Genomic DNA, 13,177 nt, shown 5'->3' with positions numbered 1-13,177 from the left:
TTCTTGCTTGTGTGATTGGCTCACTGATTTTCCCAGAAGTCTACACTAAGCTAGAAGTCAGATTCCAGGCATCCCCTGCAACAAAAATTTCATTTTTGGTGAGATACTCCCAATAGAAAATAACGTCAAAAGGGATGCTGGGGCTGTAATTTTCCTCATTAGTGCCCTGCAGGTGCCACAGCTGATAGATAATTATGAAACCACTCCCATTAGGCTCACTTTCCCACATAAACACAGTGGGACTTATTTACTAAGATGAATGCGCTGCGCTGGTTCATACCTCAATTTGTGCGCCAGATAAATTATTAAGTGAGCATATGAACTGGTGAACGCATAAGCGCAACAGATGATAATATGCCGGCGCACGCGATAATAGTATCCCATTGATAATAGCGCACGCTGTATCATTAACAGTCCATTCAGACAGGGGCAACACGACTTCCAGCATGACTTTGGGAGGCAACTTGGACACGACTTGAGAGTGAAGCAACTTGGGGCGAAGTACACCTGTGTGCAAATAGCCTTAAAAAAAACCCATAGAAGAGAACCAGCGCAAAAAAAAAGTTGAGAGGTGCGCCTGTTCAACTTATGCAAATGAATCTACGTGGCTTGACATTTACTAAGATTTTGCAGACGCAGTGAACCAGAGCACTTGAACATGTGCAAATGCCACTTGCGCAGTGCATAAATTGACCTCGCGCAGCTCCAAGTGTATTTGCAGGCGTAGCAAGCTTGCTCAGAGGAAGTTACTTTTCCGTTCTATTTTGGGCATATTTGTTACTTGGACAGTTATAACTATACTTCCTCACATCACCCACATCACCCCCATAATATTGACACTTCCAGCTTCTTTTAATTCTGAGTTGAAGAATGTATGCGCCAGGTCTATAGCGGTGCACAGATCGCGCCTCCCGTGCGCCGGCATGTTATTAGTGAATGGGGAATTGCGCTGTGTTACAGGCGCAAATGCTTTGTGAATACGAAAATGGCCGTTGCGCATCGTTGTGCACCGAAACTCATGGAGCAAACCTTTTGTAAATCAGCCATAGTGATTTCTTTAGAATAAAGGTAATCAAAGACACTGAAGTTCAAAAGAGCCAACTTCCCTAAACTACGATCCTTGGTAGAAGATAATAAATGGGATAAAATCTTAGGAACAAAGAACACGGAGGAAAAATGGGTATGCTTTAAAAGCATATTAAATAAGGGCATTAGCCAGTGCATCCCAATGGGAAATACATTTAAAGAGCTAATAAGTCCTGGGTGGCTTAACTCCAATGTAAAAATGCATATAAAAGCAAAAAAGAAGGCCTTCAAAAAATACAAGGCTGAGGGATCATCATCAGCATTCCAACTTTACAAAGAATGCAACAAGAAATGTAAGGGTGCAATCAGGGTGGTTAAGATAGAACACAAAGGGCACATAACGGAGGAGAGTAAAAAAATCCCAAGAAATTCATTAAGCACATAAATAGTAAGAAAGGGAGGTCAGATCATATTGGTCCCATAAAGAATCATGAAGGGAATCTGGTTACTAAGGATGGAGAGATGGCGAAGGTTTTGAATTTATTATTCTGCTTAGTCTTCACAAGGGACTCGGGACTTCAGTCAGGGCCGTTTGAAGGAATTTGGGGGCCCCAAGCAAATTGGACATGGAGGCCCCCCCCCCCCCGCACGCAAAGCCTACAGGAATCACAGCATAGCGATACAGTTTTAGTTCACCAACACTATATATAAATAAAAAAGCTTTACAGTGCAAATACTGCTGGTGCATATAATGTGCACAAAATTTGAACATTTTCAACAATTGAACATTTGCAAAAAAACACCACTGTACCATAAAATCAAATATACATACTGGGACCTATAGTTCTTCACTTTTGGGGGGGGGGGGTCACATGATCATTCCCCAAAAGTGAAGGATTCCAAGTCCCAGTATGAACCCAGCATGGGTGGAGCTAGCTAGATCTCCCGAGTCCTCCACTATGATAGGCACAACTCTGCCTCTCTCCTGCTCTGCTCGTGATGTCACTGGTTGCTACATGCCAAGCAGGTGGCAGGTAGCAACCAGCACAGTGCCAGCTAGGGGTCCATGGTCTGAGACAGACAGTGACAGACAGTGACAGTCAGATCAATCATGCATGAGATCGACCCAGGGCGGCAATCCGGGACAGTGACAGGCAGCAGGCAGGCACCCTAGGCTGGGGGCCCCAAGCAATTGCTTGTTTTGCTTGTCCTGTTGCGACGGCCCTGACTTCAGTAACCTAAACTGCAATGTTTATCCTCATGACACATAACAGGAAGCATCTTCATGGCTAAGAGAGGACATTAACCACTTCAATACAGGGCACTTAAACACCTTCCTGCCCAGACCAATTTTGAGCTTTTAGCGCTGTCGCACTTTGAATGACAATTGCGCGGTCATGCTACACTGTACCCACATGAAATTTTTATCATTTTTTTCCCACAAATAGAGTTTTCTTTTGGTGGTATTTGATCACCTCTATGGTTTTTATTTTTTGCGCTACAAATAAAAAAATACCGAAAATTTTGAAAAAAAAAATGTTTTTTTTTGTTTCAGTTTCAAAACTTTGTAAATAAGTACGTTTTCTCCTTCACTGATGGGCACTGATGGGGCTACACTGATGGGCACTGATAAGGCGGCACTGATGGGCACCAATGTGGCACCAATGAAGTGGCACTGATAGGCGGCACTGATGGGCGACACGGAAGGGCGACACGGATGGGCGACACGGACGGACACTGATAGGTGGCACAAATTGGCACTAATAGCTGGCACGGATGGGCGGCACGGATGGGCGGCACGGATGGGCGGCACGGATGGGCACGGATAGGCAGCACAGGTGGGCATAGATAGGCGGCACAGGTGGGCATGGATAGGCGGCACAGGTGGGCACTCATAGGCGGCACAGGTGGGCACTCATAGGCGGCACAGGTGGGCACTCATAGGCGGCATCGGTGTTATACTATAGTAATGGATGCCAATCAGTGCCAAACAATAATGCATGCCAATCAGTGATGCCCATTGTGGGCACTGATTGGCATCCATTATGGGCACTGATTGGCACCCATTGTGCTGACTGGCATCCCTGGTGGTCTAGGGAGGATTATGACCTTTATTACCTTTTCCCTGGTGGTCTGGTGGTGTCCCTGGTGGTCCAGTGTGGGCATCCTTGGGGGGGCTGTGCTGATAATCGATCAGCACAGACCCCCCCTGTCAGAGGAGCAGCCGATCGGCTCTCCTCTACTCGCGTCTGACAGACGCGAGTGAGGGAAAGCCGATCACCGGCTCTTCCCATTTACACTGTGATCAGCCGTGATTGGACACGGCTGATCACATGGTAAAGAGTCTCCGTCGGAGACTCTTTACTGAGATCGTGGTTGCCGGGTGTCAGACTGACACCCCGCAACAACGATCGCCGCAATGTGCGCCCCCGGGGGCGCGCAGCGGCTCATAATCCTGATCACGTCATATGACGTCCGGTCAGGATTATGAAACCACTTTGCCGCCGTCAATTGCCTATAGGGCGGGCGGCAAGTGGTTAAAAAATTGACTTTAAAAACGTAACATTAATAAGTCACCGGCACCAGATGGCTTGCACCCGATGGTCCTTAAGAAACTCAGCCAAATAATTGCCAGACCATTGTTCCTAATTTTTATGAACAGTCTACTGACTGGAATGGTACCAGCTGATTGGAGAAAACAAACATCAATAGTTTGCAAACTGTTGGAGGGGATGAGAAGGGACTATACACAAGATTTTAGTAATGACAACGGAATCATTAGCAGCAATCAGCATGGATTCAAGAAGAATCGTTCTTGCCAAACCGATCTATTAACCTTCTAGGGGGGAGGTGAGCTGCCATCTAGATAAAGCAAGGCCCATAGACGTGATATATCTGGATTTTGAAAAAGCATTTGATAAAGTTCCCCATAAACATTTACTGTACAAAGTAAGGTCCGTTGGCATGGACCATAGGGGGATTGCATGGATTGAAATCTGACTACAGGGGCGAGTTCAGAGGGTGGTAATAAATGGGGAGTTCTTGGAATGGTACAGGGTGGAACGTGGGGTCCCCTAGGGTTCTGTCCTGGGACCAATCCTGTTTAATCTATTCATAAACTACCTGGAGGATGGGATAAACAACTTAATCTCTGTATTTGCGGACGATACTAAGCTAAGCAGGGCAATAACTTCTATGCAGGATGTGGTAACCTTGCAAGAAGATCTGAACAAATTATTGGGGTGGGCAACTACATGGCAAATGAGGTTTAATGTAGAAAAATGTAAAATAATGCATTTGGCTGGCAAAAATATGAATGCAATCTAGGATGGAAAAGCAAACAAAGCAAACAGAATATTGGCATGCATTAAAAAGGGGATTAACTACAGAGATAAAACGATAATTCTCCCGCTCTACAAGACACTGGTCCGGCCGCACCTGGACTATGCTGTCCAGTTCTGGGCACCAGTCCTCAGGAAGGATGTGCTGGAAGTGGAGAGAGTCCAGAGAAGGGCAACAAAATTAATAAAGGGACCAGAGGACTTTAGTTATGAGGAAAGGTTACAAGCACTGAACTTATTCTGTCTGGAGAAGAGACGATTGAGAGGGGATATGATTTAAATGTACAAATACCATATTGGTGACACCACAATAGAGATAAAACTATTCTGTAAAAGGGAATTTAACAGGAAACGTGGCCATTCACTAGAATTAGAAGACAAGCAGTCTAACCTTAAAGTGGTTCTGCACCTTTAAAAATATTAAAAGCCAGCAGCTACAAATATTGCAGCTGCTGACTTTTAATAAATTCACACTTACCTGTCCCAGGGTCCAGCGATGTCGGCGGCAGATGACAAGCAATCGCTCGTCTCTCTGCTGCCCCCACCGCCATCCTCTGTCAGGGAATCGGGAAGTGAAGCATTGCGGCTTCACTGCCCAGTTCCCTACTGCGCATGCGCGAGTCGCGCTGCGTGTCTCTGCTGGTCCCCGCTGTGTCCTGGGAACTGTGTGTTTCCCACAACACAACGGGGGGGGGGGGGGCATCTGTGGCAGTCTGCGGGGGTCTTGTCCCGGAAGTGGGTGCAGATACCTGGATTATCCAGGTAACTGCACCCCCCTCCCCCCTGAAAGGTGCCGACTGTGGCACCGGAGGGGGGGAGGGATCAGATGAGCGGAACTTCCACTTCAGGGTGGAGGACCGCTTTAAACTGTGTAGAGGGTTCTTTACTGTAAGAGCAGTAAGGATGTGAAATTCTCTTCCACAGGCGGTGGTTTCAGCAGGGAGCATCGATAATTGAAAAAAATGGGGGCATGGCGGCCGAGCTTCAACATGGACGTTTGAACTGAGAGCTCTGCTCAGCTGCCGCATTTCCCACTTCTGACAGGCCGGTATCAGACACTGTTCTTAAGGACATGTTGTTTTCCCTGAAAGCTTCACTACATGCTGATATGACTGCAGGGATAAATCACTTTCAAAAGGGAAGTACAGGCCTTAGGCAGCAGGGTGGATAAGGTTGAACAACGCATGAGTGACTTTACCTCATCCAATGGTGGATGCCCATAGATACCACAGCGAGGAAATTTCCTGGTTGAAAAACAAAGTGGCAGATTTAGAAGACCGTTCCAGAAGGAACAACATAAAAATTAGGGGGATCCCTGAAGCCATAACTACCACGCAGCTACTGTCTTATACCCAGGCACTATTCCCAACTTTACTGCCATCTTTGTCACCACAGGATCTCATTGTGGATTATATTCACCGTATTCCCAAACCCTCCTTCCTTTCAGAAAATACTCACAGAGATGTGTTGCTCAGGGTACACTACTACCACGTTAAGGAACAAAGCCTAACAACTTCCCACAGAACCGACAACAGGCACCCACAGTACGCAGAACTACAGCTACTCCCAGACCTGTCCAGACATACTGTCACGATCGTTCCACCATCCCGATCGTACATAGGAGACTTACCCGCAGGGTTCCTGTACAAGAGGATCGTCGGTGCCCTCGGACGCGGGCTGGCGCACACGAACGCACGCGAGTGCATGTAGTCCCTAACAGGCGCACGCGGGTGCGCGTTGATACGAGCGAGCGCACGCCGGGTGCGCGATAATCCGATCGGGCGTACGCGGGTACGCGGGGTCACGAACGGGAGCACGGTCACCCGCGGGGGTACGCAAACGTACTGTGCGACCGGTCCTGGCGCCCAACAGGCTATTTAAGGGATCAGCTTCTGCTCCACGGTGCTGTCCTGTCTACAGCGTTCCTGTGACTTCTGCTACCAGTTCCTGTGTGTTCCTGATACTGTACCCGGCCTGTTCCTTGACCTTGTCTGTTTGCTGCCTGCCTCCGACCCTTTGCCTGATTGACCACGCTTCTGCCTTCTGCTCTGTACCTCTGCTGCCCGATAGTTGCCGACCCGGCTCGCCTCTGACCACGCCTGCCTGTCCTCCCGAGTTCCAGCACCTACTACCCCTGTGGTTCCTGCTTGACCACCTGTGCCAGCTGTTCCTGCAGTTCCTGTCCGGCTTCCAGCGCTAGTTGCACCTACCGTTCCAGTCAGCTACCTGTTCCGGCTGTGCCAGCCATCTGCTATCCGGCCTGGCACTTGTGTCCTCCGGACTCCTGAATCCCTGTCTCCACCTCCAGGGGCTCACGAGCCGGAGGCTTACGAGGCGCCGCTCCCTGCACGTTTGGGCTCTCCAACCAGGTACGTGACACATACACTTCAAAAGCATTGCAACCTAGCGACGATAACTAAGGCTCTGAGAAACCACAACATTATCCACAAATGGAAGTATCCTGCTAAGCTCTCGGTTACCCACAATGGTATATCGGTCTTGATCTCCACACTGGAAGAAAGCATCGCAGCATTGCGCCAATGGGGCATTCTACCTGACCAGACTCTGTCAGCTGCTCCTGCTCAAACAGCTAGTCCATTACAAGAGGACTGGCAAGTGGTCTCATGTAAACGCTCCTCCAAGAAAAAACCCAGTGGAAGCATGTGAGTTTAACGCAATACATATCTCTCTGGACACAGGGGTTCTCTCCGGACACAAGGGTTCCAAGTTATAATCTCTGTTTTTCCCCTCCAGAATCTTCGTAGCAGTTACGCTTGCACATGGATCAGTTCATAGATCCTTTTCTTAGATTTCGGCATGACGCCGTTCCCCACTGATTCCTGGGAAGACTCTAACAAAGCTCCCAGGGGGCTTTGCGAGGCCGGGGAAAGGCGATAAACACGCCTACTCCCATGGGAGGAGAGCCCGGAAGTCAGGAAACTAATTACTACTAAAAGGTAATTACGGCATTATTATTTTTTTTAACCACTTCCCGACCGCCGCACGACGATGTACGTCGACAGAATGGCACGGGCAGGCATAAGGGCTTACATGTACGTCCTTGCGGCGGCGGTCGGTATTCGTTCGGGAGCGATCCCAGATGAGGGGACGGCCATTCATTCATGGCCACCCCTTCGCGATCGCTCCCGACGAATGAAAATCCTCCGTGACATGACTTCCTCTCCTGTAATGTAAACACAGGAGAGGAAGTGATGTAATCTCTCCTCCGTGTCGGTATTTTTCGTTCCGACACCGAGGAGAGAGGATCGGTGAGTTGCACCAACACGACACTACACAGTAGAACATGCCAGGCACACTCACACCCCCCCCCGATCACCCCCCCAATTACCCCTGCCCCCCAGTCACAGTGACACCAATGTCATTTTTTATTTTTTTTTGCATTGGTGTCATTTGTGACTGTAATAACTGTTAGGGCAGTTAGGGTTAGCCCCCTTTAGTTCTAATGTACCCCCCTAACCCCCCCAATAAAGGTTTAACCCCGTGATCACCCCCCGTCGCCAGTGCCACTAAGGCTGGGTTCACATTGCAGCGGTTTATGAGAACGAATGTGATTCGCACCGCACTGCAGTGCAAATCACATCCGATCTCTGTGTGATTCGAGTTCAGCCATACAGATAGTATGGCTTAATTCGCATCGCACCCACCGCAAATTCGCACGGGACCCTTTTTTTGGCCCGCAGCAGAATCGGATCGCATGGGTGTTCACACCATGCGATCCGAGTTTGCAGATCGCACTGCGATATGCGAACTGATCTGGGGGTGTCATTAACATTTCACTGACACTCCCAGCAGTTCGCATAGGGCAGTGTGAACTGCCGCCGGGAGGCATGCGATGCGGGAACCCGCCGCGGATTCGTGGCGTTCCCGCATTGCTCCAGTGTGAACCCAGCCTAATAAGCGATCGTTTTTCTGATTGCTGTATTAGTGTCACAGGTGACGCTAGTTAGGCAGGTAGGTATTTAGGTTCGCCGCAGCTTTTTATAGCGCCAGGGACCCCCATATACTACCGCATAAAGCCCCCTGATTGCCCCCTAGTTAACCCTTTCACCAGTGATCACCATATAACTGTTACAGGTGACGCTGATTGGTTAGTTATTTTCTTATAGTTTCAGGGCACCCGCCATTTATTACCTAATAAAGGTTTAACCCCCTGATCACCCGGCGGGTGTCATTTGTGACTGTAATAACTGTTAGGGCAGTTAGGGTTAGCCCCCTTTAGTTCTAAGGTACCCCCCTAACCCCCCCAATAAAGGTTTAACCCCGTGATCACCCCCCGTCGCCAGTGTCACTAAGGCTGGGTTCACATTGCAGCGGTTTATGAGAACGAATGTGATTCGCACCGCACTGCAGTGCAAATCACATCCGATCTCTGTGCGATTCGAGTTCAGCCATACAGATAGTATGGCTGAATTTGTGTCGCAGCTGCCGCAAACTCGCACGGGACCCTTTTTTTGGTCCGCAGCAGAATATAACTGTTACAGGTGACGCTGGTTGGTTAGTTATTTTTTTATAGTTTCAGGGCACCCGCCATTTATTACCTAGTCTCACTAGTGTATCCCTAAATTTAGGGGTGTCTACTTTCCAAAATGGGGTCATTTGGGGGGGGGTTTGTGCCATATTGGCATTTTATGGCCTTCAAAACTGTAACGCCCTTAGAAAGCCTTGTAATTTTCCCGCAACTTGTGGCAAAATATAAAATATTCCATGGACTCAACATGCTTCTCAGCAAATAGCTTGGGGTGTCTACTTTCTAAAATGGGGTCATTTGTGGGGGTTTTGTGCCATCTTGGCATTTTATGGCCTTCAAAACTGTAATAGGTAGTGAGAAGTGAAATCAAAAATGTACGCCCTTAGAAAGCCTGAAGGCGGTGCTTGGTTTTCGGGGCCCCGTACGTGGCTAGGCTCCCAAAAAGTCCCACATATCAGGAGAAGCAGCAGAATTTATTTTGGGGTGTCATTTCACATATGCCCATAGCATGTGTGAGCAATATATCATTTAGTGACAACTTTGTGTAAAAAAAAAAAAAATTTTTTTTTGTCATTATTCAATCGCTTGAGGCAAAAAAAAAAAATATTCAATGGGCTCAACATGCCTCTTATCAATTTCCTTAGGGGGTCTACTTTCCAAAATGGGTTCATTTGGGGGGGTTTTGTACTGCCCTGCCATTTTAGCACCTCAAGAAATGAGATAGGCAGTCGTAAACTAAAAGCTGCGTAATTTCCAGAAAACGTACCTTAGTTTGTAGATGTGACAACTTTTGCGCAAACCAATAAATATACAATTATTGACTTTTTTTTTACCAAAGACATGTGGCTGAATACATTTTGGCCTAAATGTATGACTAAAATTGAGTTTATTGGATTTTTCTAATAACAAAAATTAGAAAATATCATTTTTTTTCAAAATTTGCGGTCTTTTTACGTTTATATCGCAAAAAATAAAAATCGCAGAGGCAATCAAATACCATCAAAAGAAAGCTCTATTTGTGGGAAGAAAAGGACGCAAATTTTGTTTGGGTACAACATTGCATGACCGCGCAATTACCAGTTAAAGCAGCGCAGTGCCAAATTGTAAAAAGACCTCTGGTCATTTACCAGCAAAATGGTCCGGTCTGAAAGTGGTTAAAGGTCATTTGAGCATCTATGGTCCTAAGGGAATTAAATTATATCAACTTGAAAAATTGAGTACAAGACCGCTTTAAACGATCACCTTGAAAAACAACCCATTCAGTTGAAAATAGAAATGAAAGGCAAAACATTTTTGTATAGATATAAAAAATAAAAATAAAAAAAAACACACTATAAATACATGTTTTCCCTTTTTTATAAGTGATCACATTCCTTCTGTTCTCAGTTGCATAAGAGCTGGGGAGAGAAGCAGCAGCAGCACATTGAGGTTCCCAATGAATATCTGTGCAGTGGGGGGGAGTGTCAGGACAAATTTGATTATTGGAAGAGAGCAGGCTGAGTTCCCAGCATAGCTAGAGAACTGACAATGGATATGCTCTGCTGCTTAGTGTGGTCAGTTTTTAATAGGAAAGCAGAGAGACTGGCAGGAACACAAAGGGATTTCACATAAAAGAAGCAATACACAGAGAACAGGATACTTTCTCATACAAATACATGGTACAGCAGGCACATATCAGGAAAATGAAGTGTTCGGGTAAGAAACGCTTTAATGGCACTAAACTCTGGTTTAAAAAGAAAACATATTTTCAAGTATGTATTCTTAAAGTGGTATTAAACCCAAAACCAAAAATTTAATATACTGCAGATTACCAATCATTAAATGGTATGGCTGCATCTGTTTTCTCTTCTTATGCTGCGTACACACGATCTGAATTTTAGCCCGCTAAAGAACGAGGAGAGTTTTTAGTTGGAAAATGTGACCGTGTGTTTGCTCAATCAGTCTTTTGCTGGCGGAATTCCAACCAGCAAAAGATTGAGAGCATGCGCTCAATTTCTTGGTCGGGAAAAGTTCCTATCCGAAAATGCGATCGTCTGTGACATTTCCGACGTGGAAAATTCCTATGCACGCTCGGAAACACTTTCAAGCATTGAACTTAATTTTCCCGGCTTGTCGCAGTGTTGTACATCACCGCGTTCTTGACGGTCGTAATTTTAGTGAACTTTTGCGTGACCTGTGTATGCAAGGCAAACTTGAGCGGAATCCCGTCAGAAAAGCTGTCATATGTTTTTCCGACGAGAAATCCTACTATTTTCCCTCTGTTTTCACCTGGTGATATGACCAGTAACACACGTCATATATTAGAGTGCCCTTTACTGTGGATGAATGAACACAAAGGGCACTGTTGGTTGAATTTGATGCAGAGATGCACTTTAAGGCTACTTTCACACTGAAAGCGCCCGCTGTTTAAGCATCGCTTTTGCACCTCTTTTCAGCCGCTAGTAGGGCACTTTTAACCCTTTCATGAAGCTCTTTTTAGTTGCTTTCGGAAGCACTACCCATTAATTGCAATGGCCAGGGGTGTTTTGGGAGCACTGTATACAATGCTCCCAAACCGCCCCAAAGATGCTGCTTGCAGGACTTTTCCAAAAGTCATGGGCATGAAAGCACCCATTGCAGAGAATGGGAGGCAGTTTTCAGGCGCTTTACAGGTGCTATTTCTAGCACTAAAACGCCTGAAAACTGCCTGGTTGTGAAAGGGATCTCACTGGTTGTTCAGTCACATATGACAAATCTTGTAATCCCCTTTCTTGCATGAATATCTAATGTGCAGTGTGTGTGTTTTTAAAAACTGATTAATTGAAATACCTTATTTACAGCGCCACAGGTGCTCACGTGACCTACCAGTGCTCTCCCTCCTTGATCCGAAGACTAAAGTGGGAGGGGCTGTTTTCCCACTGACCTCAGCCAGGAGGAGAGGTGGAGAGTGGTGGGAGGTCATGTGACCACCCTGCAGCACTGTAAATAAGGTATTTTGCTGCATCATTTCTAAAAAAAACAAAAAAAAACACACACACTGAACATTAGATCTTCATGTAAGAAAAGGATTACATGATGTTTCAGTAATTTTAACACCTATAATGGCCGGGGGGGCGGGGAGGAGTTGGACAACACAGACTCCCAAGCTGACAGGCAGGGAGGGAGGGGGAGAGAGGTAAAACAGCGGGATGACTTAACTGACCACAGTAAACAGGGATCAGCAGCCATGATTACCGTCTTCAGCACAGGCAGGGGGACACAGGAATAGTCTATTCACTGCTATATGGGCTCGAACTTGGGAGACTCTGAAAATTATAGCATTAGGACCACAGTACACAGAGGAGCCGAGGAGCCTTGGCCTTGGCACTGTGGCTTATACATATATTTTCAAATGTGTGCAAAAAAAACTCAGTTTTTAATGTGAATTGTTAGACAGAACTAATTTGTTGTTTTTTTGTTTTTTTCTTGCAGGCTAGCTGGTAAGTGTGCTGGGACATTACGGCTTCACGCTGGGTCCCTGCTGTGCTCTCCTACTGGCCCGGCGGTGGAGGAGGGAGGAGGAGGGAGCCAAGCTGCTGACGTAATGCCTCACGGCCCAGTCTCCCGGAATTGGGGATAGGGTACCTGTCAAAGACAGGTATCTGCTTCCCCCCAAAGGTGCCAAATGTGGCACCTGAGGGGGGGAGGAGAAAAATTAGCAGAAGTTCCTTTTTTTCAGTGGAACTCCCCTTCAAACCCTGACTATAGGAACTGTTGTCAGAAGTGGCTACTGTCTTTGGCTACTGAGATGCCGTTTGGGTTACTGTGGCTTTTACAGACTCCTGAAACAGGCAGGAACCTTAAGCCCTGGTGTGGGACCAGCTTATTCTAGTGGTGAGACAGTTTTGTTTTTTAAATACCAGCATGATAGATGGTTTTGTGTTGTTTATACTGAAGAAAAAACACTTTGATTTTGTCTGTTTTTGAAAAATAAAGTCTGTTTACTTTGACAAGAGTAGCTGGCTAGTGATCCGGAAACCCAAATATCATGCATACATGTTCACTGGGGGGGATAACAAAAATTGCATAATTTCCCATTACACAGGGGTGAAGGTGAGTTAAATCTGGCATAATATATGCATTTTAAATAAACATGTCATGGTATGAAAGATACAAAAAAAAAACTCTACCTTGGTATATGTGGGGTGTTTGATGCCCAATCTTGACATGCTATCCCAGACTTTGCTTTAGATTCAGTTCCTCGGTAATCCTTTCCACTTCCAGAAATGCATTCTTCAAGGTAAACTAACAGAATAGATACATGAATAAATTAAATGGAATACAGATGTAGTTCATAAACAAC

The 13,177-nt window shown here is 46.3% G+C and overlaps 1 protein-coding gene across 1 annotated transcript in view; it reads right to left on the bottom strand.

The window, feature by feature from the left end:
• The window catches only part of LOC143986696 (plasminogen-like), a 174,111-nt gene that overhangs the window by 110,037 nt on the left and 50,897 nt on the right, over positions 1 to 13,177 (bottom strand). Inside the window, exon 4 of the mRNA XM_077485104.1 lies at positions 13,005 to 13,119. Within this exon, the coding sequence (XP_077341230.1) occupies positions 13,005 to 13,119 (115 nt within the window). The remainder of the gene's footprint in view (positions 1 to 13,004; positions 13,120 to 13,177) is intronic.

Source organism: Lithobates pipiens, unplaced genomic scaffold, assembly GCF_037356315.1.
Source record: "Lithobates pipiens isolate NorthernLeopardFrog02 unplaced genomic scaffold, aLitPip1_a1.2 Scaffold_18, whole genome shotgun sequence".
Classification (NCBI taxonomy): Eukaryota; Metazoa; Chordata; class Amphibia; order Anura; family Ranidae; genus Lithobates; species Lithobates pipiens.
This window is presented reverse-complemented; position numbering and strand designations above follow the sequence as displayed.